The sequence below is a fragment of the Mirounga leonina genome, unplaced genomic scaffold, assembly GCF_011800145.1.
Source record: "Mirounga leonina isolate KUSES-001 unplaced genomic scaffold, KU_Mleo_1.0 Mir_174, whole genome shotgun sequence".
In the NCBI taxonomy this organism is placed as follows: Eukaryota; Metazoa; Chordata; class Mammalia; order Carnivora; family Phocidae; genus Mirounga; species Mirounga leonina.
The window spans coordinates 56,142,388-56,164,887 of record NW_023270451.1 but is presented as its reverse complement, the minus strand read 5'-3'; the positions used below and the strand labels follow the sequence as shown (position 1 = coordinate 56,164,887).

Sequence of the window (22,500 nt, the reverse complement as noted above, 5' to 3'; positions counted from 1 at the left end):
CTATCACAGAAAGATATTCTGTCCGGCTTCAGCCTCAAGGCGGTGATTTGTGCGCTGATAGGTGTACTTTGTTTAGTGTCACCCACGGTGTAGATTGGATAGATTTTGTAAAAGATAGCATTACTTTAAAAGAAACATACAATTTGACAAGCGATTGCATTTTACTTTCATTTTATTGCCACATTTTTCATCACACTCATTGTTTTCTAACTGTCACTAAATTGTTCATTTTCTTAGTCTGTTACCTCGGTAGAGCTATTTACTGTTTATAAAGCAATATGCACTTACAGGTTTGGGAGATGGTTTGGGCTCTGAGGGTCGCATGTGCAAGTGGGTCATCATTGCTTGAAGACGTTCGCGTTCTTTAGAAAGCTGTTAAGAAAGAGTGAGATCAGAAGCGTTTTAGAAATGACTGATACGGCTATTTTATGGCAGTGATACATCTTATCATTGAGCTTGTCTCAGAGTAATGATTCCCGCATATAAAAGTCTGTGTCAGTAGGAACTTATCTGGGAGGAAATGCAACTTTGGCTATGGGGGGGCGGGGGGCGCGGAAAACTTTTATAGCTTTCCTTATGTTAAAAGGTCAGAGAAAACAAATAACACTTCATCTTTTTGTCAATAAGAGAATTGAGGTCACACTTGCCTCGACAGTAACAAGTTACTGAAACCATAAATTAGAAGGCCCACGGTGTCTTTTAAAGTCCTGTGGACACTGTTAGCAATGGACTAGTGCCAACAGCTGTGAAGGGGTGAAGGGTTCTCAAAGCGAAGTGCCTGCCAGGATTGTCTACACACTTCATGCATTCCCACTGAGGTCCAGTTAGTGCCCCCTGCAATCTGCCATCATCAATCTAATTCAATAGAGTGACAGAGACCAGGCAGTGTGAAACGCTGAACTCTGCCACGGGAGTCGGCATCTACACTTGCACTGGGTCTCATTACAACTGACGGACCTTACTTCTCCATCAGTCAGACACAGCAGAGGGAGGAAAAAGAAAAAAAAAAGAAAAAGAAAAAGAAAGGAGGCATAATTGGTCACACTGCAAACTGGATCATCAGCTAAACTCTTATGTTTTAGTCTACCTTTTATAAATGGTAAACAGGTTTACAAAAAGCTTTTCAAACTACAGCAGTCATGATGTTTTTTACGTGTTCTTGATTATTTACAGGTCAAAGTAAAATGTTTTTAGTAGCTCTCTGGAAAACAGCCGTGATGTGATGAGTTTAAAACAATTTAAGACGTAGTAATGCGTTTAGAAAAAGAAACTGTATGTTTAATAAAATGAAATGAAGTGTTGGTTTGATTGAGAAAAAAAAAAAATCTTTAAGAGGAAGTATTAGCCAAAGCTTTAAAGGGTTGGTAAAAACATAACAGGAATGATAGAGTGACACAATTACTTTCTGATCAGTTTTATGAGCTCTATTTATTTTTGACCAAATTCTGTTTCAATATTAACAGCAGTGTTTTTAAACTTAAATTAGCAGCATCGGAAACAACACATACATATTACCGTCCATAGTATTATAGGTGACCGGCCATTATTCTAGTAAAGGTAAGTCTTAAGAATCTCTGCAAGTTCTTTAATTAAAAAAACACCAGAAGTTGAAAAGAAAAAAAAAGGGGGGGGGGGGCTCAGGGTGGTATCTGACAGGCATGATATAGTAAAGACTTTTTTTTGCTACATTATAAAATCTGATGGAACAAATCAAGATCGGCTCATGTGAAAACTGTCTCAGTGATAAAATCGTATCCAACTGTGGAGTTTAGTCTAACTTCTACTAGGGAAAAAAACTTAGAGTTGGCTCTTTTGGGATACCCAAATCTATATGACGTGGTCTAAAGGTTAGAGAGGTCTAAGTGATAAGGATGTTAAACTACAGCAGCGCCCCCTGCATCATCAGTCGCTGCCATCGTTATAAACAAATGAAAACCCCACGTATTTCTACTAGCCATTGTGTTAAAAGACTCGGGATCTACCCGTTACTCAATTTAACGCACCAGAAATCTGAGAAAGGGGTCCATGAAGAGAGCACCCAACAAACCTGTATTTCTAGTTGTTGGACCACCTGCATTTGCACTCGACACTGGGCCGTGCTCCGGTCATCCAGCGCGTGTTCATTGTTAAGGTGCCTAATGAAACACAAAACACAAACACAAAGTCAAGCTACGTCTATGTTCGTGGTATACGCTCCCCTTAAAAAGCACAATGCTGAAGCCGTATTTTCCTCCATGGTGGGAAAAAGGAACACCCTGAAACTATACAAAGAAAAGTTAAATGTGCTTATGTGTTTAGTGAAAATTATGTATGTCATATGCAGAGACCCCTCAAATGGCAGAAAAACGGCATCGTCTCTAAGCTTATCAGTTATTACAAAAAAATATTTCCCCAAACCATTTACAGAATAATAGTAGAAATCACTAGATGTACTTCATATACTTGTGTCATTTTTTTTTTAAAAAGGGCACCTTTTAAATATATGAACCAAAAGTAATTCTGAAGAGAACAAAGGCAATTCTCTATTCCATTTCCGTTAAAACAGCCTGTGGTTCCTATGATGTTGTTTAGTGAGCGATGTCTTATTTCACCAGGATGTGGTGTGAATTATGTAAAGATGGCAAATTATCATCCCTTGGAAACATCAATACTTATGAAGAATGATCACTTGCTGTTACTAATAAATAAAGTACATTGAAGATTCTGGTAATCAGAAGCATAAGATTGACATTTCATGTCTAGTGTCCTATTTGGGAGACATCTATCCTCATTTCACACAAAAGTGGTGAAAGATAAGACATTCTCATCATCTTACTCTAATCTTGACTATGTACTCGTCTGTTGTTGTTATCATTATTATAGCATAATATTAAAAAAGATCTCTTTAATGAGTGGTATGTTAATACACCAAAAGTAATTCAGTAGGGCAGCATCTCCAATGAACACGAAAATATTCAATAATATATTCTTTGTTATTTGTGTTATATAATTTATTTGCTGCCTCCTAAAGTTAAAAAAAAAAAAATCTTCACGCAATTTAGTATCCTTTGGTGGGTCTATTTCACCAATGAACAAAGTAAGACAGCAATTTAAGAGATGTTCTCATCTATGCATATAGGTGAAATACGGAGCAAATTATTCACAAGATTAAATAAGAATTTATCTATTTGTCTATCTGGGTGCAAATACCATTTAGAATGGTGTAATAACCCAAAAAGTTTAGGACAACCCTAAGTATGCTGAATTCAACAAATATGTTTTTGTGTCCATTCAAATTATTCACCTATATTTCTTGAGATCAATAATGAAGCAGAAAAAAAATCTGCAGACATATAGAACACACACGAAGAAGAGTTAAAATGGTGTTTCCAAGAAAGAACTAATTTATAAATCAGCAGTTTTATTTGCTAGAAGATCTAGATTCCACTATTAGAAACCTTTGTTCCATTCTGCCCCATCCCTTGATAAATTAAATCTGTTCCTTTCAGTACCTCCTCACTGATCATGACAACAAAATCTCCATGTATCTTGGCACAGTTGTCATTCTTGGTTGAAGAGAAACTGTGGACTAAAATAGCGAGGTGTGTAAGGTCAAGTTTGAGGTGTGTGGTCAGAGGGCAGGAGAGGCTCTTCACCACACCTGTCTGCTCTAAGCTTAGCTCCATTCGGTTCTGTTAGGAACCTAACTGTAACGAGAACTAAAATTCACTCACTCTTTCTGGAAAGGAGGCGTGGAAGGAGCCAGAGGTCAGCTTAGGATGTAAAGTGTCACTAATTCTTAATTAACAGGCCGTTTAAACAGTGTTTTTCAGGTTTTCCTCACAATTTTATTGAACAATGATATAATTATCTGGCAATGTACTACAATAGGAGTCATGTTCTTAAGGCTTAATATTGCTGTATTTTCTTAAGGTTTTTTACACCGGGAACTCTTGGGGCACACACATATATTTATTCCACAATCAGTCTAAATGATGCATATCTTAAAAAATGCTTTAGCTGTACACAAAGCTCTGAGTGTAAAAGGAGCAAGATAAGTAGAATATTTAGCTTCACAGGAAAAAAAATATATTCAGTATAACATGTTTATTTTTGCATAAAATCACCTTTTGAGAAGGTTTTTTACACTTGTTTACTTCTGAGTGATAATCATTATCCTATATTTAAAGAACTAAAAAAGTACAAAATGTTTGCATTATATACTGGGGTCTTAGAGACCTATTCAATTTATCTATGCAGCTTTTATTAGAATAGAGACTGTAGACTACAATAATAGTCAATGAGGTTTTGTCTTGATTGAATTTTTCAGTGGAACACAAAAGAACCTTGCCATTAAAATAGTCCTTTATTCTCCTGTATGAAGGCGAAAGGTTTTTAAAGTGTTGTGATGTTCAGTAATGAGCCTCTATCTAAATTATCATTGGTGACAAACTCACAAAGCACTTTTCGAGGACACATAGTTATGAAATGCCAGAGCTGCCACTTTCTTTCCTGTAATTATAGGCTAGCTTGCAGCCCTTCAATGATCATTTATAGAACAGCCTCCAGTGGATTACTGAGAACTTGAAAAACACATACATACCTCTGCCACATCTCCCTTCTCCTTTCCTCGCTATTGTTTACCAGTGATATGTAAAATAGTAGTGCCTGTTCATTCCCCCTACTTAATTATGCCAATCAAAGTACAGAAATAGTGTCGGATATAAATACAATGCAATAGGACTAAATAAATAGGCTATTAACATTAAATTATGAATTTATGTATTTAGGACTATTTTGTGCCCAAATTATTCTCTTTTATGTTTTTATAACTATCTCAGGTACTACATATTGCTGTTCAAAAATTCTCTATGATTTATAAATCAAGAATGAGATGATACTGAAAAATGAGAGGATTGGTGGGTTTTCTCAGTCAGGGCCTGATTGCTGTTTCAGAATGCATATGCGAAGGGACATCTCATTAATCATTTAATCATGTCCCTTGCAGGAAGTTGGAGCTAATGTTGCAAATACCCTTTTCTTATGAATGCTCCATAATACCATCTTATGCATTTGATATACTGCCTATGTCATAAACTACAGCTGCGTCAAAAGGACCAAGTGGGGTTGTTATCCCTGAAGATGCTCGTTACAAAACCTGTATTAAGTTTCTTTTTTTACTTACTGCTAGTTCTATTTCACAGCTTCATACTAGCCAACAATAATACTCCTTCCGATGGCAAAGGTCTGTAAATTACCCATGCAATCACTAACACCATTTCACAGGCCTGTTCTACTTCTACTGGTCTGCTAACAAGGCGATTACACACAAATTACTGAATGCCTATGAAATATTTAAATGCATTCTACTCTACTATGCATTAATAAGAGCAAAGCAAGCTCTGGAATTCTGGTTAGCTCCAGTCCCTAATGTCCCCTAATGAGCCTCTTACTGAGACTGCAGTTCAAACAGAGAGGTGAAGAAAAAACGCAAAAGGTGCCTTCAGAAAGGCAGCACTGAACAAACATTGTGTGAACCAGTTCTAATTTATGGGTCACTTTATAGGTATATTGATTTTTGTTTTCAAAATGGAATAAATGATGTGGTCGACTGACGTTCTTTCAAAACCGCATGGAATCCGTGTGCTAGGTAGGTAGCGTGAACTAGAAACAAAAACATAAATAGGCAGTAACATTCTTTCTCAAAACAATTAAGCAAGCATTTCAGGAGGACGAAAAGTAAGGAAGGATCCTTCCAATTTATTTAGTGCACAATTCTCTTTAACAAAGCTTTTAAGGTTATGAACGCATGTGGTAACTTCAATTATACATACCCCAGATTAGCAATTCAATTTTAACCTCTGGATTTTTCAAATTCATTTAAAGTTATAACATTTTATAAGCTAAAAAGGGATCAGATTTAAATCCAAGTATGTCAGAGACTGTTTTAACAAAATGTTTCACTTGCATATCACTGGTGTTTGATTTATTTTGCATCAAGCTTTTTATGTTTAAACACTGACAGGAGTTTAAATACAAAATGTTAGCTGTCACTATTCATTTAGCTGATTATGTGAGATGCCTTAGTTTTGAGAGATGGGGGCACTGTCACCAAAAGAAACAACATTCTGACAAGTTCAAAGAATGCCTTCTTGAGGTCATAATTTTGTAGCCATGCTGCCTAGTCAAAGACAAAGAAATAGGCAATACACACTAAGTAAGAGCATAATTTTTAGAGTAGTCAGCTGCAAGAGAAAAAGACAACAAATTTCCATGAAATAAACTATTCTGTATCCACTACCTTTTCTAAGGCACTATATACAGTGCCAAGCCTTAAAAATTTAGTTTTGTAATAGGTGCAATTCATGTACGTTCATCAACTAATGACTCTTTAATAGATTGATATTTTTATGGACACTAATCCTTCTGCCTTTCTTCGTGGAGAGCATTTCCACCTTTGGATTTCAGACCATGTTTTATTTGCTGGCATCTGGGCGTGCAGATTCAAGAACACTTGTCTGCTAACTGGAATGCTATATTGTAAACCTTTTGGTTTAAGCTCTAAAAGTCAATCCAACTACATCAAGCTGACTTAGGTCCAATGGAATGATAATTAATTTTGCAGACAAACTATGCTCAAGTTTTGTCAGATGTTATTACACTTTGGCATTTATAAGACAGTAATGAAGAAGTAGTATTAAATGCTTTTAGTGATCTAGTGAGGTCCTCAATTAGTGGTCAGAAAAATGGTTAGTTTCTGTCAACACCTACAGTAAAATTCAAAAATCTTCCTAAATACCTTTTTAGCCTGGACTTTCTTCCTTATATTTTATTTTTCTTGCCTTTATCTTTGCTGCTACAAATAACAGTTTCTAACTTAGCCTTCATTCAGAGGAAAAGAATACGTCATTGAGTATTACAGAATATACGTAAGACGAACCATATGTACGTTATACATAAGCAACTGTCCTCTGCTGGCTATTCATTTGGTGCTGGGCAAAAACAAAGGGATTCTACTAGTTTATTTGGGGATATGATGTGAAAAGGGGGATTTGGGACTCTTAATGTATTTTCTACTATCCTTTGTTATTTAACGTATGTAGGCTAAATAGTAATAACGAATGGATTCCTTTTATTTCAAACCGACGGATATGTTGTCTGGTACCAGAGTAAAGCTCAAGCTATACATTTATTTTGAGTGCATTTCAGAAATAAAAATGCCACAACAATATGTTCTCAGAAAACGTTTTATAATAAACACTGGATATAAAGTTTCTGGAGAAGAGTAAACAAGAAAACTGGGAGCTAAAAACCTTTCACAGCTCTTTGACTTGTCTGACATGCTTTTCCCCCAAGACTCAATTCTCCCAGTATTACAAAAGAAAAGCAAAATCTTATTTCCAAGAAAATTCATATTAGTGGTGGTGACTTCCTCATTTCACTTTCCACACAGACACTAAACTTTTTTCTGAATAACTGAACTTGATTAACTTAATAAAATATATTATGTCTTCTTAAATTTCCCACACACGTTAAGAAAGAAGACAATACCGGCATAGAAATGTATCTAATACATACTTTTTTGCAGCACCGGACACGGGCAGTACCTCTATTAACAGAATTTATCACAGATTTCTGAGTAAGAGAATCTAAAGCATATCATAACAAAAATGGACTAAAAAAAAGACCTTACAATCTACTGTCATTTGTTCTGTCATCTCTATGAAGTTAATGGGTTGGAAAAATAGCCTTTGGAACCAAAGTTGGTATTTAATTGAAAGGAAATGCTTTTTTAATTGTAATTTCTTTCTTTCTTTCTTTTTTTTTTTACCCCCGCCCCCCTATAGTTTCTCTTAGTTTCTAAAACATACTAGCATGAATGTGAAAAAGAACCATGGAGGGTAAAATGAGGGTTCATATTCATCTGCTTGTTAGTAATAAATACCTATATATAAATATTTGAGATGAATAAGTGTGTTCCTTTCCATGTGCTATAAAGGAAATGACACTGAAGGAAAAAATATGTATATTTTCTTAAAAACTTACTCTTAATTTTGTCAGCGAGAACAACCTGGAGCAATAAAATGGTGACTGGGCAAGTTCTATGGCTTAAATGGTCATATTTAAGAAATAGTAGCAATAGTCCTCTTAAGAATCTTAATGATAAGGAATAACATAACATTTTGATAAGGATGAGTATATTCGAATGAAGAAATACGAAATTAGCTGTTAAAAATTAATGTCCCTATATTTTGTCTTTGTTTTAACAAATGCTATTTTCTTAGAGAGGAAAACGTGAGCAACGTTACCTAACATTTGAAATGCCCTCTTTGCCTAGAACAGTTGAATCAGTTTTCATACCCAACAAAATGGTAGCTCACTACTGTTCTGGTATAACAGGAGTGCAAATTTTTATTTAAGGCCGTTTACAAATGCCAAAGTAATATAGGAAGCAGATTTTCTTTTCATTGGTCAGAAATGGAAAAAAGTTGAAAAAAACCCTTGTGGAAGTCTTACTGTAATTCCGTTATAAAGTTATTATGGTGCCAAGTACTTGCGCCTTGTTGTTAAGGTGCTTTTACTCTATACCCTGTAGTCTACCATTTGTAAACACATCTTTTTGATGTTTCTGCCAACATCCTGGCAACAAAGCAGTGCAATTTCAAATGAGCTAATTAACTTAATTGTTGATGAAGCATGAAACAGTTCATTCACCCTGTTAGCTGCTCCATGACAACATAAGAGTCTCAGCCTGTGAAGTTACTCATCTCCATAAACCTATCTGTAGCTCTCTGTTTAGATCTCTTGTATAGCAGAATTGTGCATGGAAAATGCTTCATAAAAGATGGATATTCTCATTTGCAAAGGAACCTCTTAAAATTAAAAAAAATATTTATCACTGTATGAAGAAATTAAGGGTACACCAAATTTTGATTTTAAGCTAGAGAAGCCATGTAATTTACCATACAGATACACAGCCATGCACATTGCCCTCTGATTCTGAGGGCAACAAGTAACAATGTAGATGAAATAGATGTATTTCTTAAAATTTTAGCCTCTTTTAACTTTCATGTCATCGCTCTTATTGTTAAATATATGTATGTTAAATATCATTATTTAAAGTAAGGAATAGCAAGCTTGTGATTAAAAAAAATAAACCCGTAAAATATGTCTGTTTGAAATTATATATATTCTATGACTCCTCAAGTAATTTTACTTAAATTTTTTATTAAAAACTTGGAAATTTAAGTGAAGCCTGCACATGTCTCCTAATAATTAATGACACTATTACTGTGGGCTACTATTTTCCGTTCATTCAAAAACCTCTATTGAATGATTTGTAAAATATTTTGATGAAGAGGTAAAGACGAGGTCACCTTCTCTTCCGAACTCAGACCGAAGCCTGACTTCGGTCATGCACTTGTTGGAACACACAGAAAGCGCAGTGTGCCTGATGACGGACTTTGACTTCCTCCTTTCAGCTTTGTCTTGTTTATTTACAACAATGCGCCTAACACTCCCACATAATCCACCCCCTTCCCTGAAAAAGGTAAGAAACCTACTTTAAAAACTGTCCAAAATCTTCACAAATGCTTTCACAGCCTGGCCATTTGCAAACTCCATGGCCGTACAGAGTGTGAGAAGCCCCAGTCTCCTCGTGCGACGAGCTGTAGCAAAAGAACACGGCGTCAGATTCATCTCAAAAAGCCATAATCGTTGCAGGCTGCTAGCACCTGTCAGGTTACGATCAGTGACAAACAGGTCAAAACAGGTCAATTCAGCTCAGAGCAGTCAGAAAAATTTAATCGTTCTATTGAATAGTTCAACTGCCAAGGCTAGATGATGTTCCAATTAGAGGAGAAATAGAGCCAAAGATGACTGTTAATAAAGGATGAAAAACTAAGAGGACTGTATAATATCATATGCTAATCTTGCCATATGACCTTAATGTAACATTTACCTCTAAATAAAAAATATATATTCATATGTGGTCAAGTGAAATAAACCTGTGTTTTTAAGAAGGTAATAGGACAGCCACCATAAGATTTTTGAAATGCACTTTTTTAAAGACGATACGGACCTTTAGGATCATTTAAATTGCTTAATATTTATGTGTGGACCATATATTATATTTCCACTAGTTACAGCTGATTAAAAAAATTCTACTTTGGAACAGTATTTATTAGCTATATCCTTCCATAATCACCAAAGACTTTTGATAAGTGAGTATTATGTCAGATAGAGAGATCCTAGGAAAATCAACCAACTTCTGCAATATATAATCATCAAATTAATCTCAATTAAAACAACAGCATGGAAGCATTCAGAAGCATACCATTTTATAATAATGAAAACTAACAAGAAAAATTTTTCATGATACTCAAATGAAGACCAGAAACACCACCAAATTCCAGCATCCTATTTTAAACTGTACTGTAATCAAATATACGTTTCTCTAAAAAAAAATTTGTTTAGGAGAAAGAATTTGTTGCCGCTAGGCAGGTACTCATATTACACAACAGAATACTATCAATCCACTCCACTCAAATATGTAGTCTTTACAGCTAAATGCCACAGGAGCCTAAGTCACTCTGTTAAGAAATCCTGAACTTATGTTTCATCCTTTAAAAAGATATTTTTCATGTTGAGCAATGTTTTAGCTTATATATTTTATGTAAATTGCTTTAAAGGAACCTGATTAGATGGCTTTATGCTTAAATGAATGGAAGTAAATGGACAAAAGTACATGGGTGCTCCTTTTGCAAGGGCAGTTTTTATACAACTAAAGTAAAACAGTAAGTTGAAAATCATCTAACATAATTCAATGTTGGTAACTGAAAGCAAGTAATTTTTCTTTATGAATTTTGAGTCAAATTTATTCAGTTACCACCGTAAGTTTATGTTTATATATTTATAAATTCCATCATGCTACACTAACAAAAAAGGCAAACCAGATATTCCATCTTCTGGTTTATTACATCTGTGTTTATATCCTTATGTATATTGATTCTCTGATATCTACGGACGTGTTCTTAAACACATATTAAGCACATGTTTTAAAGCATATGCTAAGGGGGGATGTGGATGCAGCTTTAATTATTCAAAAGGGGTTCTTAAGTTTAAAAATGGTAAAATATTCTCATTTCAGCAATCTGGTTCATCACAACATATTAGCCATAAAAATAATGTTGACACAATAATTCCACGTGTACTTATTAAAAAATAACTTTCTTCAGGCAAATTCCCCACCAAATCCATCAAACTGCAAGCATTTGAACTGTTTTCTGTAATGAAAATAATATATAAGATAAATAATCTAAAGGTTTCTATTTAATTTGTCCTATACACTCTGTCCCTGTTAAGTACAAATCATAATCTTCAGTTTTATGAATGGTGGAAGTAAAAGTTGGTGACAGATAAATATAGAATAAATCTCATGAGATTTACCTGTCCCGCCTTGCACTTAGGACTGAAGACTGTCCATTCACTATGGAATGATGGGTTATTGGTGGTGATGCTTTGGAAGTGGTGGAGGAGGTAGTCGAGGAGGAATTGTTAGTAGTGAGGTCTAGCCCTCCATGTTTAATGCCATTGTCTTCCATACTGTGAACTCCAGTCACTTCTTTCCATAACTGCTGAATCTCAGCAGGACTTAAGCCAGCTATAAAACGAAAGAAAGCCCCACTAATAAAACAAGGTAAAGTTCATATAACAAGCTTAGTGTTATTACCAGATTAATGCCAACAACAAAAGTGATGTTACCAGCATAATTAATATACAATAATAAATCACTCTATACCATCAGAACCATAGCCTTTCCCGTGAATAATCAGTTATTTGCTCAAGACTACCAATTTGGGAATGGTAGGGAATGATCCTATTGGAAATAATATCAAGGATTAATGGAAAAACCCAGCAAGTTCTATTTGAAAATTAAACTTTTTCAACTTTTAACAGCAGCTTTTGCTTATTGCTAGTATTAAGTTTTTATCAGTGAGGAACTGAAAAAGAAATAGAATTGGAAATGAGATATATCAAAAGAAATGAAAAGAAAAAGAGGGGGGAGGATGATAAACAAAAATGTCAGGAAAAAGACATCAGGGAAAAACAGTAAACATTCAGCTTAGAAGGAAAATACATTTGACAATTAACTTTGACAAAGTTTTAGTTTGCTCTCTCAGACAGGCAAACAAAATAATTGAGTTTCACTTGGAGGTGCTAAATAAGCCAATATGATTACCTACATGGACCAATTAAGCAGATAATACAGAAACCTCATTTTATGACTGACAGAATAAATGAACTACTCATTTTAAACAACACCCTGGTTCAGATCATGCAATTTATCAGATTTATGAAGAAAGAAAACAGAAAATCAAGACAAAATGCTTTAGCTTTTAACTATAATTTTGAAATAAGGAATTGAGAGATTATTGCTTACAGTATTTGACTTATAAAATAGTACTTATATGTGCCAAGTACTATGACTTCGTGTATTCTTTCTATACCTTATGCTTCTTAATACTCACTAAATCCAATGGCGTCAATAACTATATTTTAACTAGTTCATGGATAAGGAAACAAAGTGAGAGAGGTTCAAAAATGTATCCAAGGTCACAAAGCTTCTTTTTTTTTTTATATGATTTTTATTTTATTTTATTATTTTTTTATTCTTATGTTAATCCCCATACATTACATCATTAGTTCTAGATGAAGTGTTCCATGATTCATTGTTTGTGCATAACACCCAGTGCTCCATGCAGAATGTGCCCTCCTCAATACCCACCACCAGGCTAACCCATCCTCCCACCCCCCCCCGTAAGGTCACAAAGCTTCTGTGTGGTAGAGCTTTGATTTAAATCCAGGCAGTTTGATTTGAATGCCTTTGCTCTGAAAATATTATATTAAAAATATGAAAACTACTGAATCAGAGATATACAGGGGGAAATGCAGTTGTAATTATGATTGCTATCCCTTATTCAGCATCTGCTATAGTCTGGTGCTTTACATTCAAAACCTCAATTAACCTCACCTGATGTTAGGAATCATTACAATTTATAGATGAGGGCATGACATGGAGGTTTAGAAAGATGAAAGATGTTACCAAATCACTACGCTCATAACTAGTGGACAGAACTCAAACCCAATGCACGGTGGCTCCACAGTCCAGGTGCTTTATTATTACGTTCATCTACAACGTCTACCACGAGGGTGGGAGTCCTTGTCAAACTATGCCCACCCCCCTACCCCAGATGCTCTGAGTGATGCGGATCCATCCAGAGGTGTGTGGGATAGGAGCAGGACAGACAGGCAGGGGAGACTAGGGGATGATAACAGAACATGATGGCGAGGAGAGTGAGCCCTCTCGCCCCTACCCCTACAAGTAGAAAAATCATCAATCCGGACATCGGGGTAAGTAGCCCAAAGTGACAGAAGAATTCCCACTGCTCCAAACATAACTTCTGGTCAAATTATTCATCACTGTGGTAACCTTAAATTGCTATGCCTATCACAATTTCTTACAGATAGTTTTCCTGAAAGCTATCATTTTTGTGATTCTGGCTCCTGAAGATTTTAAAACAGCCTAAGATTGAAGAAAAGGCAGGCTAACTCAGGTTTCCAGTTATTAAAAGCTATTTTTCCTGTATAAAAGAGAATAGCTTAATAAAGGAAGGTATTTCTCGGTTACATAGGAAATAATTTCTATATAAAGATCATTAATTGGGGTGCCTCAGTGGCTCAGTTGTTAAGCATCTGCCTTCGGTTCAGGTCATGATCCCAGGGTCCTGGGATCAAGCCCCGCATCGGGCTCCCTGCTCAGCGGGAAGCCTGCTTCCCCCTCTCCCACTCCCCCCTGCTTGTGTTCCCTCACTCGCGGTGTTTCTCTCTGTCAAATAAATAAAATCTTTTTTTAAAAGAAAGATCATTAATTATTGCTTTAGCTCTAGCTTTAACCTAGGATTCTGAAACTTTTCTGACTGTAACTTTTTGATTCCCTGTCTGTATGAGTTAGGTGTCCTCCCAGCAAGGCTCCCCTAGCAAATCCTCTTTCCTGACCGCATCCACCCATCTTCTGCACGGGAGCTCTCACCATCTGACTCGGCCTCTCTTCCCCACTATCAACTCTTGCCCAGACCATGGCTCTCCTTTCCTGCCTTCCTGCTTTCCCCTTGCCCTGCTACCATTTAACACTCTTCAGATATCAGCCCAAATTTATCGCTTTAAATGTAAAGTAGGCCGTTGCGCTTTCCAGGGAAAGCCTCTGATGGCTTTCTAGAACACTTTGGAAAAAAAACACAACAAGAAAAAAGGGGAACAAACAACAACAACAAAACCCCTACTGCGGCCTGTGAGGTGCTAGCGTTTATTGCCTGGGTCTTGCCTGCCTCTCTGACCTCGTCTATTGCTCACTTTCTACATCTCGCTCTGTTATCCTAGCTTTCTTCTGCATCTTACATGCATCGAATGTTTGCTCCCTTGCCAGCTTTTGCTCTGGCTCTCCCACAGCACAGGTGACTCTGTCGCAGATCTTCCCATGGTCTCCTCACTCCCTTCACCCCGAGGATTCAAGGGTCACCTCCTCCGAGAGGTGTCTGACCACCCTAGCAACCACTGCCCCCCGCCCCGCCTTGCCTTCTAGCGTGGTCTGTCACCTCACCCTGCTTTATTTGTCTTTAAATCATTCACCAGTCCCTGAAACTATATTATTCGTTTGTTTGTTTTACCTGTTATCATCAGTCTCCCTCTACTATAATGTAATCTTAAACTGGTCAGAGTAGGGATTTCTTACTTGACCCATCTATCCCCAGTGCTGAGAGCAGTGCCTGGCATGTGTTCAATAAGTAATAGCTAATTTAATTGATTATCACAGATTCACACAGTTCTCGAAGGCATTTGGGTTTTCACAGGGAAGTTCTGTGGCTCCTGAAGGGCATAGTATTCATGAGCACTGCCATCCCGTAAGGCCAAAGTCTAAAGGACTATAAACGGTACTAGCTGATTCTGATAAAGTTTTATATCTTGGCTGAAGACTCTTAGATGTTTTTAGAGACTGTATCAGTTAAAGATGTTATTAATAATTTAGTTTTTGAATTTTATCAATTTAGTTAACCTAAGTATCCACTTACCTTTTAAAAGCAGACTTCTCTTACACTATTCATTTGTGTTGAAAATTAGTAGTATCAGCATGATATCACAATGATATGGCAACAAATACTAAGCACATAAACATTTGATGAATAAGCCACCTGTTCATGATCCAAATAAGGACCCTTAATTAACCGAAGAAAGAAATGGTTTTTAAAGATTATAGATAAGAGGGGCCCCTGGGTGGCTCAGTTGTTAAGTGTCTGCCTTTGGCTCAGGTCATGATCTCAGGGTCCTGGGATCGAGTCCTGCATGGGGCTCCCTGCTAGGGGGGAAGCCTGCTTCTCCCTCTCTCACTCCCCCTGCTTGTGTTCCTGCTCTTACTGTGTCTCTCTCTGTCAAATACATAAATAAAATCTTAAAAAAAAAAAAGATTATAGATAAGGGGCAGAGAATAGATGATGTCCAAAAGAGATTCTCTAAAGTGTCTGCATATAAGACTCACTTGTGGACATTTTAAAACTTCCAATGCCCTGACCATAGCCCAAACCAATGAGATCACAATTTCTGGAGGTAGGACACAGGTATCCGTCTGCTTCTGAAGCTCTACACATGATTCCAATGTGCAGATAATTTGGGAGGAAAACTGTTAAAAGCAAAAGCAAACTATCACATTGATTACAAAACAGTATTCACATCTACAATTCGCTTAGCTCTTTTCTATGGATACAAAACTATGAATATGAAACAATGAACCAGTCAGTTTTGTAGAATTTTGAAAATTTTGTGAGTTTTGAAGTTCTGTTGATTTGCAAGAATTAACTGATTTTTCAGGCAGTACTAGAACACGTTCAGTATGGCCTAAACCGTGTTTTATGCAACAGTACTCTTCTAAACACTCCTAATCAAAGAGATCGAAGAGGTCTGCAGTCCCTATCTTGGAGACTCATGACTAATGTTAACATGTACATCAGTTCCAAGATATCTAGGAACAACAATAAAAATACCAGAAAACTTGAGTCTCTTGTTTAACTCAGTGTTTTACAAAGCCATTTGAGGATAAAAAGAAAAACAACAAGAACAAGCTCTTTTTACAATTACACTAATTTATTTCAGTTTTAAATACTGGGTGTAGGCTTAGGATTAATTAAGTGATCTCCAGCCCCATCCCTTGAACTGCAGGCTGCCTATTTATAAACTTGAAGATTTTTTTCCCCCCAAATTAACTTACTTCAAAACTAAACTTCTCTTTATTCAGCTTCTCTGACCCCCAACTCAGTCTTCGTTTCTGTTTTATTAGAAACTTACCCAGCGCTTCTGAATACCAATCTTTTCCACGCTTTGGAGCTAATCTAAGACCCCAGGCCGCTATTATTATCCCCATTTTTGAGATGAGGACACTGAGGAACAGAAAAGTTGAGTAACTAGCTCTAGAGCTAATGTGTGGCAGGGCTTCTCACATTTTTAGGTCATTGCTCACATAACCTCTTTCTAGGACTCCGTCCCTGGCCACCCTGTCTACAAGTTCAACCCCACCCATTTCCTGTGGTTTCTTTCTTTTGTCCTATCCTGACTTTTAAAGTTTTTTTTTTTTCCCCCTTAGCTCTTACCGCTATATATGTTACTTATATGTTACTTATATTTCATGCACGTACTATATATGTGCATGAAAGCTCAATGAATACTGAGTTGTTCAAGTGCCCGGAACACTAGGGTGCTGGCAAGCAGGGAATCAGTGGACTAGACAGACCATCAGAGAATGATAGTCAACTTAAAATCTTAAGTAAGGATGATTCAATTTTCTTAGTAACTTATTTCAGGGATAAATATAGACAATCCTAGTGCCAAAAAGTTGTATGATTATGCAATTTTAAAATTAAAATTCCACGACGACAATAAATCAAGAAATGATAATGGGAGATGGCTTTGGGAGGATGACTTGGGCTTGCTCTCATTCACTGCCAGTACTACAAATAAGCATTAAAGGTTTGTTTTTCTGGAAGTTGAATGAATAAAAGGATGAATTCCTAATCAAATCACATGTAATACCACAGGTAAAGCAATTAAACAATAGTTCCTTAATCCTGGATTCAGAGTTTGTGGAGTAACTACTGGGTGACAAGGCGCTGTGCTAAGAATTAATTAAAATTTGATAATTCACATCTAGATTATACATCCTTGGGGCACACAAGGTTTAAAAATTTCAAAGGCTTTACTTATTTGTAAAAATTACATTAGCAGCTTTTTCACACTCAAAAATGAGTCTTTCAATGTCCTTTCATTTTCTAGGTCTACTAATTAATTTTTAATATTAAATAAATAATTTTTATACATTATGATGTAAAGTAAGTCTACTGTGATTTTTAAAATTAGCTTATCTTATTTAATAGTACTCTGCTTATGTTCTAGGGTTACTTATAATTAAAAGTAATAAAAGCAAATTTTGGTAGAAATAGTATCATTCATATATTTTATGAAAACAATTTGATATTTAATAATCTGAATTATTGAACTATTATCAGGTAATTTTCACTTTTCATCTTAAATTTTACATTAAAAAACACTAGTATATGCACATGGCCAAAATAACTGAATCGTAGAGAAGGTTATACACTGCAAAATTAAATTTCCCTGCCCACCTTCACCTCTCTGCTTCCTTGTTCTCCTCTCCAGAGGCTATCCTTCAGAGATCTATGTGTTCATTTATAATTTGCCAAATCTAACATATTATTGACTTATATTTGACTCGGGGCCTACTTTAACTGGCTGGTGTAGTGCCTGTCTCTAAAATGTATGTTTAATGAGAGGTGCACCGAGTATATTTTGCCCAAATGCTGAGTTAGAAGGAGTAAAACAGCTATTTGGCTAAAACTGAGACCAAAGGCAAATATCTCCACTAAAGAAGGAACTTTTGGGATACTGGAATACATCTGATATATACAAAAATTCCTTCTATGATTTCACTATTAAAATTTTTATAGGCTACATTTTGTAAGTTTGATTATTTTATTTAAAAAAACCATCATTTTCTCAGTTTTCCCCATCATGAAACTTTAATACGGCAAAGTTAACATTCTGCTTTGGAGTCTTCCTTCAAGATATAAAGAAGTGACAAACAGAACTTTTAAAAGACTTATGGCTTAAATGGAGATAAATTCATTTTAATGTATGCATGCGAGTATACCAATTATGTGACAATTAGAATTATGATATAATTTAATCTCCACCTATCTTATTTACATCTTCTCAAAAACTAACTCAACCCTCTTAATATTTCCCTATGTATTTAACATTTTGTAAGTTAGTCTTCCTGTTTTCTTTGTTTTTGTTTTTTGTTTTTTTAGAGAGGGAGGGTGGGGTGGGCAGAGTGAGAGGGAGAGAGAGAATCTTAAGCAGGTTCCACACCTAGCTTGGAGGCCCACATGGGACTCGATTTCACGACCCTGAGATCATGATCTGAGCTGAAATCAAGAGTCGGTTGCTTAGCTGACTGAGCCACCCAGGCTCGTAAGTTAGCTTTTTTTTTTTTTTTTTTTTTTAAGATTTTATTTATTTATTTGACAGAGAGAGACACAGTGAGAGAGGAAACACAAGCAGGGAGAGTGGGAGAGGGAGAAGCAAGCTTCCCGCTGAGCAGAGAGCCGGCACAGGGCTCGATTCCAGGACCCTGGGACCATGACCCGAGCTGAAGGCAGACGTCTAATGACTGAGCCACCCAGGCGCCCTGTAAGTTAGTTTTTATACATAAAATTAACAGCATTCATGGTTAACTTTGCAAAGTTTTGTTACTGCAGTAATAAATGTACATTTAAACTTCAGAGCTTACTGATGGAGTTTTCGCATGTAAAACCCCAAAGGAGAGTTTCCCTCCAAGTCACAAACTGGAGATTGGTATTTAAAAGGGAATACTAAGATGCTAACAATAATTCTGCATGACATGTGTTGTTCGTATTGCTGGCACTGTTACCCTGATTAGATACAATGGCAATCTCTGCAAGCACATGACCACAGATTAGGCAAAAAACCAAGATGCAAGAAGTGATGTTGAAATAAGCATTTGGCTATTTAGATTTCCATAAGCAGAGAATGTGTCAAAGCTAAATAGCTGATTTTGGCCGAATACTCATCCTAAAGACAAACTTGAGCACATTCCTAACTCAGCATAAAGGACATTATTATATTTTATTTTAAAATATTTCATTTTATTTATTATTCAACAGTTCTCCCATTCCCAACTCATCTAGTTCTAGAAGGTGTTAGTTCAAACTAGTGCTGGCTAGATATCCTAACATTCCCTGTTTGGTCTTTCAGACTGGTCACAAAAGCCTTACGTTTTAAATCAGTTTTAGAAATTCAAAAACATGTAGAAAGTTGGAATGAAAGTTTTAACCACATATATTTTAGTTCCCGTAGTCATAGGAAGCCTGTGACTATACTGTGTATTGGAATACAGTGACTTCTATCTCATGCCAAAACATATCAAAAGTTTGAAGTGTATGCACAATAATTTCCTATTACCTATAGACAGTGGTACTGGATCACGATAATGTGTCACGAAGTAATTACTAGCTGACATATAAACTGTACTATCCATGGAGTAAATAGTTTCATAATCAGTATTTTATTTGATATTGATTTACAAATCCATCCTTTTGTATTTGACTTCTGTATACCTACAGTCACTCCATATGTGCATTTAGAGATGGTAATTTCATTGTCTCTTTTACATTAAAATCCAATATTACAGTAATATTCATGATGACTTTAAATGCTTAATACTTAAAATAATTTACTTTAAAGGGTGGTACGATACATTACATCATTTTGCAATACAGAGAAAAATGTCTATAAATCTCCTACTCTTATCAAAATTATTATAATTTTGTTACTTCTGTCTCATTCTCATACAGTTATTTTATATATGGTTGAAAGAAGTTGGAATTTTAAAAAGTAGCCTGAGGAGGCTGTGTTAAATCATGGGGATAAATACTTCAAATATGGCATATTTTTAAAGGCACAATGAGATCATCATGTATAAATCCTACTTGGTTCCATGGCTAATCAATCAACCAACCAAAAACTTGGTGCAAAGTGAACTGGGAAACTGGTAATAAAAATGTTTAAAATATTTAAAATATTTTTATCTGAAATAACCAGTGGCTAGAGCAGAAATAATTCCAGGCTTACATTATCTAACAATTACTTTTTTACTTTCTTCCATTCCAGCTTTGGGATTCCAGCACCACCCTACGAAATTATGTTCCTTTACTATAGCTGCTTTATCTGACGCATTCTGCCTGTGTTTGGCTGGTGAGTCTCCAGAGTGGCACTGTTCATACTACTTCATCTAAACCGTGAAAACACAATGATGACATTCATGTTTTTTGTTTAAAATATAAATATTCTGCTCAAACCCAGATGTGTTTTCAGATTTATTTCCTTTTCCTTGATGTTCTCTATCTTGTGTGTTTAATCTCTCATACATTTTACGGACAGTACAAATAGAAAAAAAGGAAAAAAAATGATAATTCTATAAAAAAAAGCTCAGAAATAAGAAGAATTTTATTTAAAAACTATTAAAATGGTTATATCATAATAAATTTCCTTATTTGGCAAGGTATTTGTATGCTTGTTTTGGAAGAATATTGTACTTAAATTACATTTTGCTTCTGTGAACATCTGTTTTAAACTTTCTTGAAGTGTTTGTTTCAACGGTTTTACTCAAATAAAATCATGGTACCTCACGCTTCTTTCTACTGAGGAGATTCTTATATGATTAGATCCTAAATATAGATTTTTATATAAATTTTATTGAAAAAAACCAGTGAGATAAATTTATTGCTTCTGTTTTAGTGTAGTTTCTACCAAAGAAATCCATGTTTACATTGAATTAATTTATACACAGCTTTCTTTTCTTTAAACTTATTTCTTCATTTGTCCTCAAATTGTATTTATTTTTGCCGAGAACAATAGTTTATGAATAGAACATTCATGGGCCCGGTGACAACCATGATTTATTCCAATTCTCTCTGGAATGGTGCAGAAAAGTGGGTTTATTGCCTTGTTTTTCTTTCACTATGTAAACTTTATCTTCCTTGATTGCCTAGGAGTGATTCAGTCAGGTGAATTAGAGGATCTGAAGTCAAGGGAAGTAGGGGATTCTGGGAAAAATATGCCACAAAGACAGTTATTTGATAAAGAGAAAAATATTTACTACAAAACTTTAAATTTCATGTGCCCTAAACAAAAGTGTATGCATTTTAAAGACTTTTACTTTTATTTGCCTAATTTTATTTTTTCTATTTAATTGTTCTTGATTTTCTTTTCTTTTTTTTAAAGATTTATTTATTTGAGAGAGAGAGCACGAGGGGGCAGAGGGGCAGAGGGAGAGAATGTCAAACAGATTCTACACCCAGCTCTGAGCCTGACGTGGGGCTCGATCGCACAATCCTGAGATCATGACTTGAGCCAAAATCATGAGTCTGAGTCGGACGTTTAACCGACAGAGCCACCCAGGCGCCCCTTGATTTTCTTCAGTATATCCTACTGAGTCAGAAAAATGAACAAAAAAATACTACTACAATGTGAATCCCTTTGTAACAAATATAATTAAAGTCCATTTGGATTAATGTTCATTCCAACAAAATCCAAATGCAAATTAGAATGTGCTTTTATGAAGTTTAATGATATTTTACTTTAACCTAAGAATTTTAGCACCTAAGGAGTCATTTTGTTTACCATTATCTTTTTTTAAACTAAGAATGCTTTCCATTTCCCCAAAGTTGAGTCAAATGATGAATATATACAATTGTATAATTTATAGTGTTGTATTATTGTACCATATTATTGTATTACCAAAGCCCATCCAAAGTTTTCTTACCAGAAAAACAAATAAGAATACAGTTGGCAGCTTTTTGAAGCTATAACTTTTACGATATATGCACAGGCAATTTTATTTTAGAGAAAATAAGATCAATCTGGTCCCATGACGTATGATGGGGTCCTATAAAGCATAACTTGGAATGGAATATGCTTTGTAGAAATACAGACTCTTTCGTATATGTGAGAGTTTCAGTGTGAAGATTAGGAACCTCTTTTTTTTTTTTTTTTTTTTATCAGTTCTCCACCAAAACTCCTTTCAGCTCACTTTTGTTAAATGGAGTGTTGTTAGCCTTCCCACTCATCTAATTCTCTGCAGGTCTTCAGTGTATATTCAATAGTGCTATATTCAATAGTGCTTAAATCGGGTTGCCCTTATAAATTATTTTCCGCCACAAGACTAATAAATACGCATTTAATATCTAACAAAACACTGGCAAGCAGTTTTTCTTGAGACTCAGGGATTTTACTCCGCACTGCTTTCTGGCAAGCAGTCTGGCAAGCAGTTTTACCACACACCTGAAAGCAGTGCGGAGTAAAATCCCTGAGTCTCAA

General features: G+C 35.6%; 1 protein-coding gene across 1 annotated transcript in view; it reads right to left on the bottom strand.

Moving 5' to 3' along the window:
- Positions 1–22,500, bottom strand: part of FOXP2 (forkhead box P2) — a 544,046-nt gene that overhangs the window by 36,794 nt on the left and 484,752 nt on the right. Inside the window, exons 10-13 of the mRNA XM_035020960.1 lie at positions 11,428–11,641; positions 9,543–9,647; positions 2,048–2,135; positions 289–372 (exon numbers count right to left, since the gene is read on the bottom strand). Coding sequence (XP_034876851.1) covers positions 289–372; positions 2,048–2,135; positions 9,543–9,647; positions 11,428–11,641 — 491 coding nt within the window. The remainder of the gene's footprint in view (positions 1–288; positions 373–2,047; positions 2,136–9,542; positions 9,648–11,427; positions 11,642–22,500) is intronic.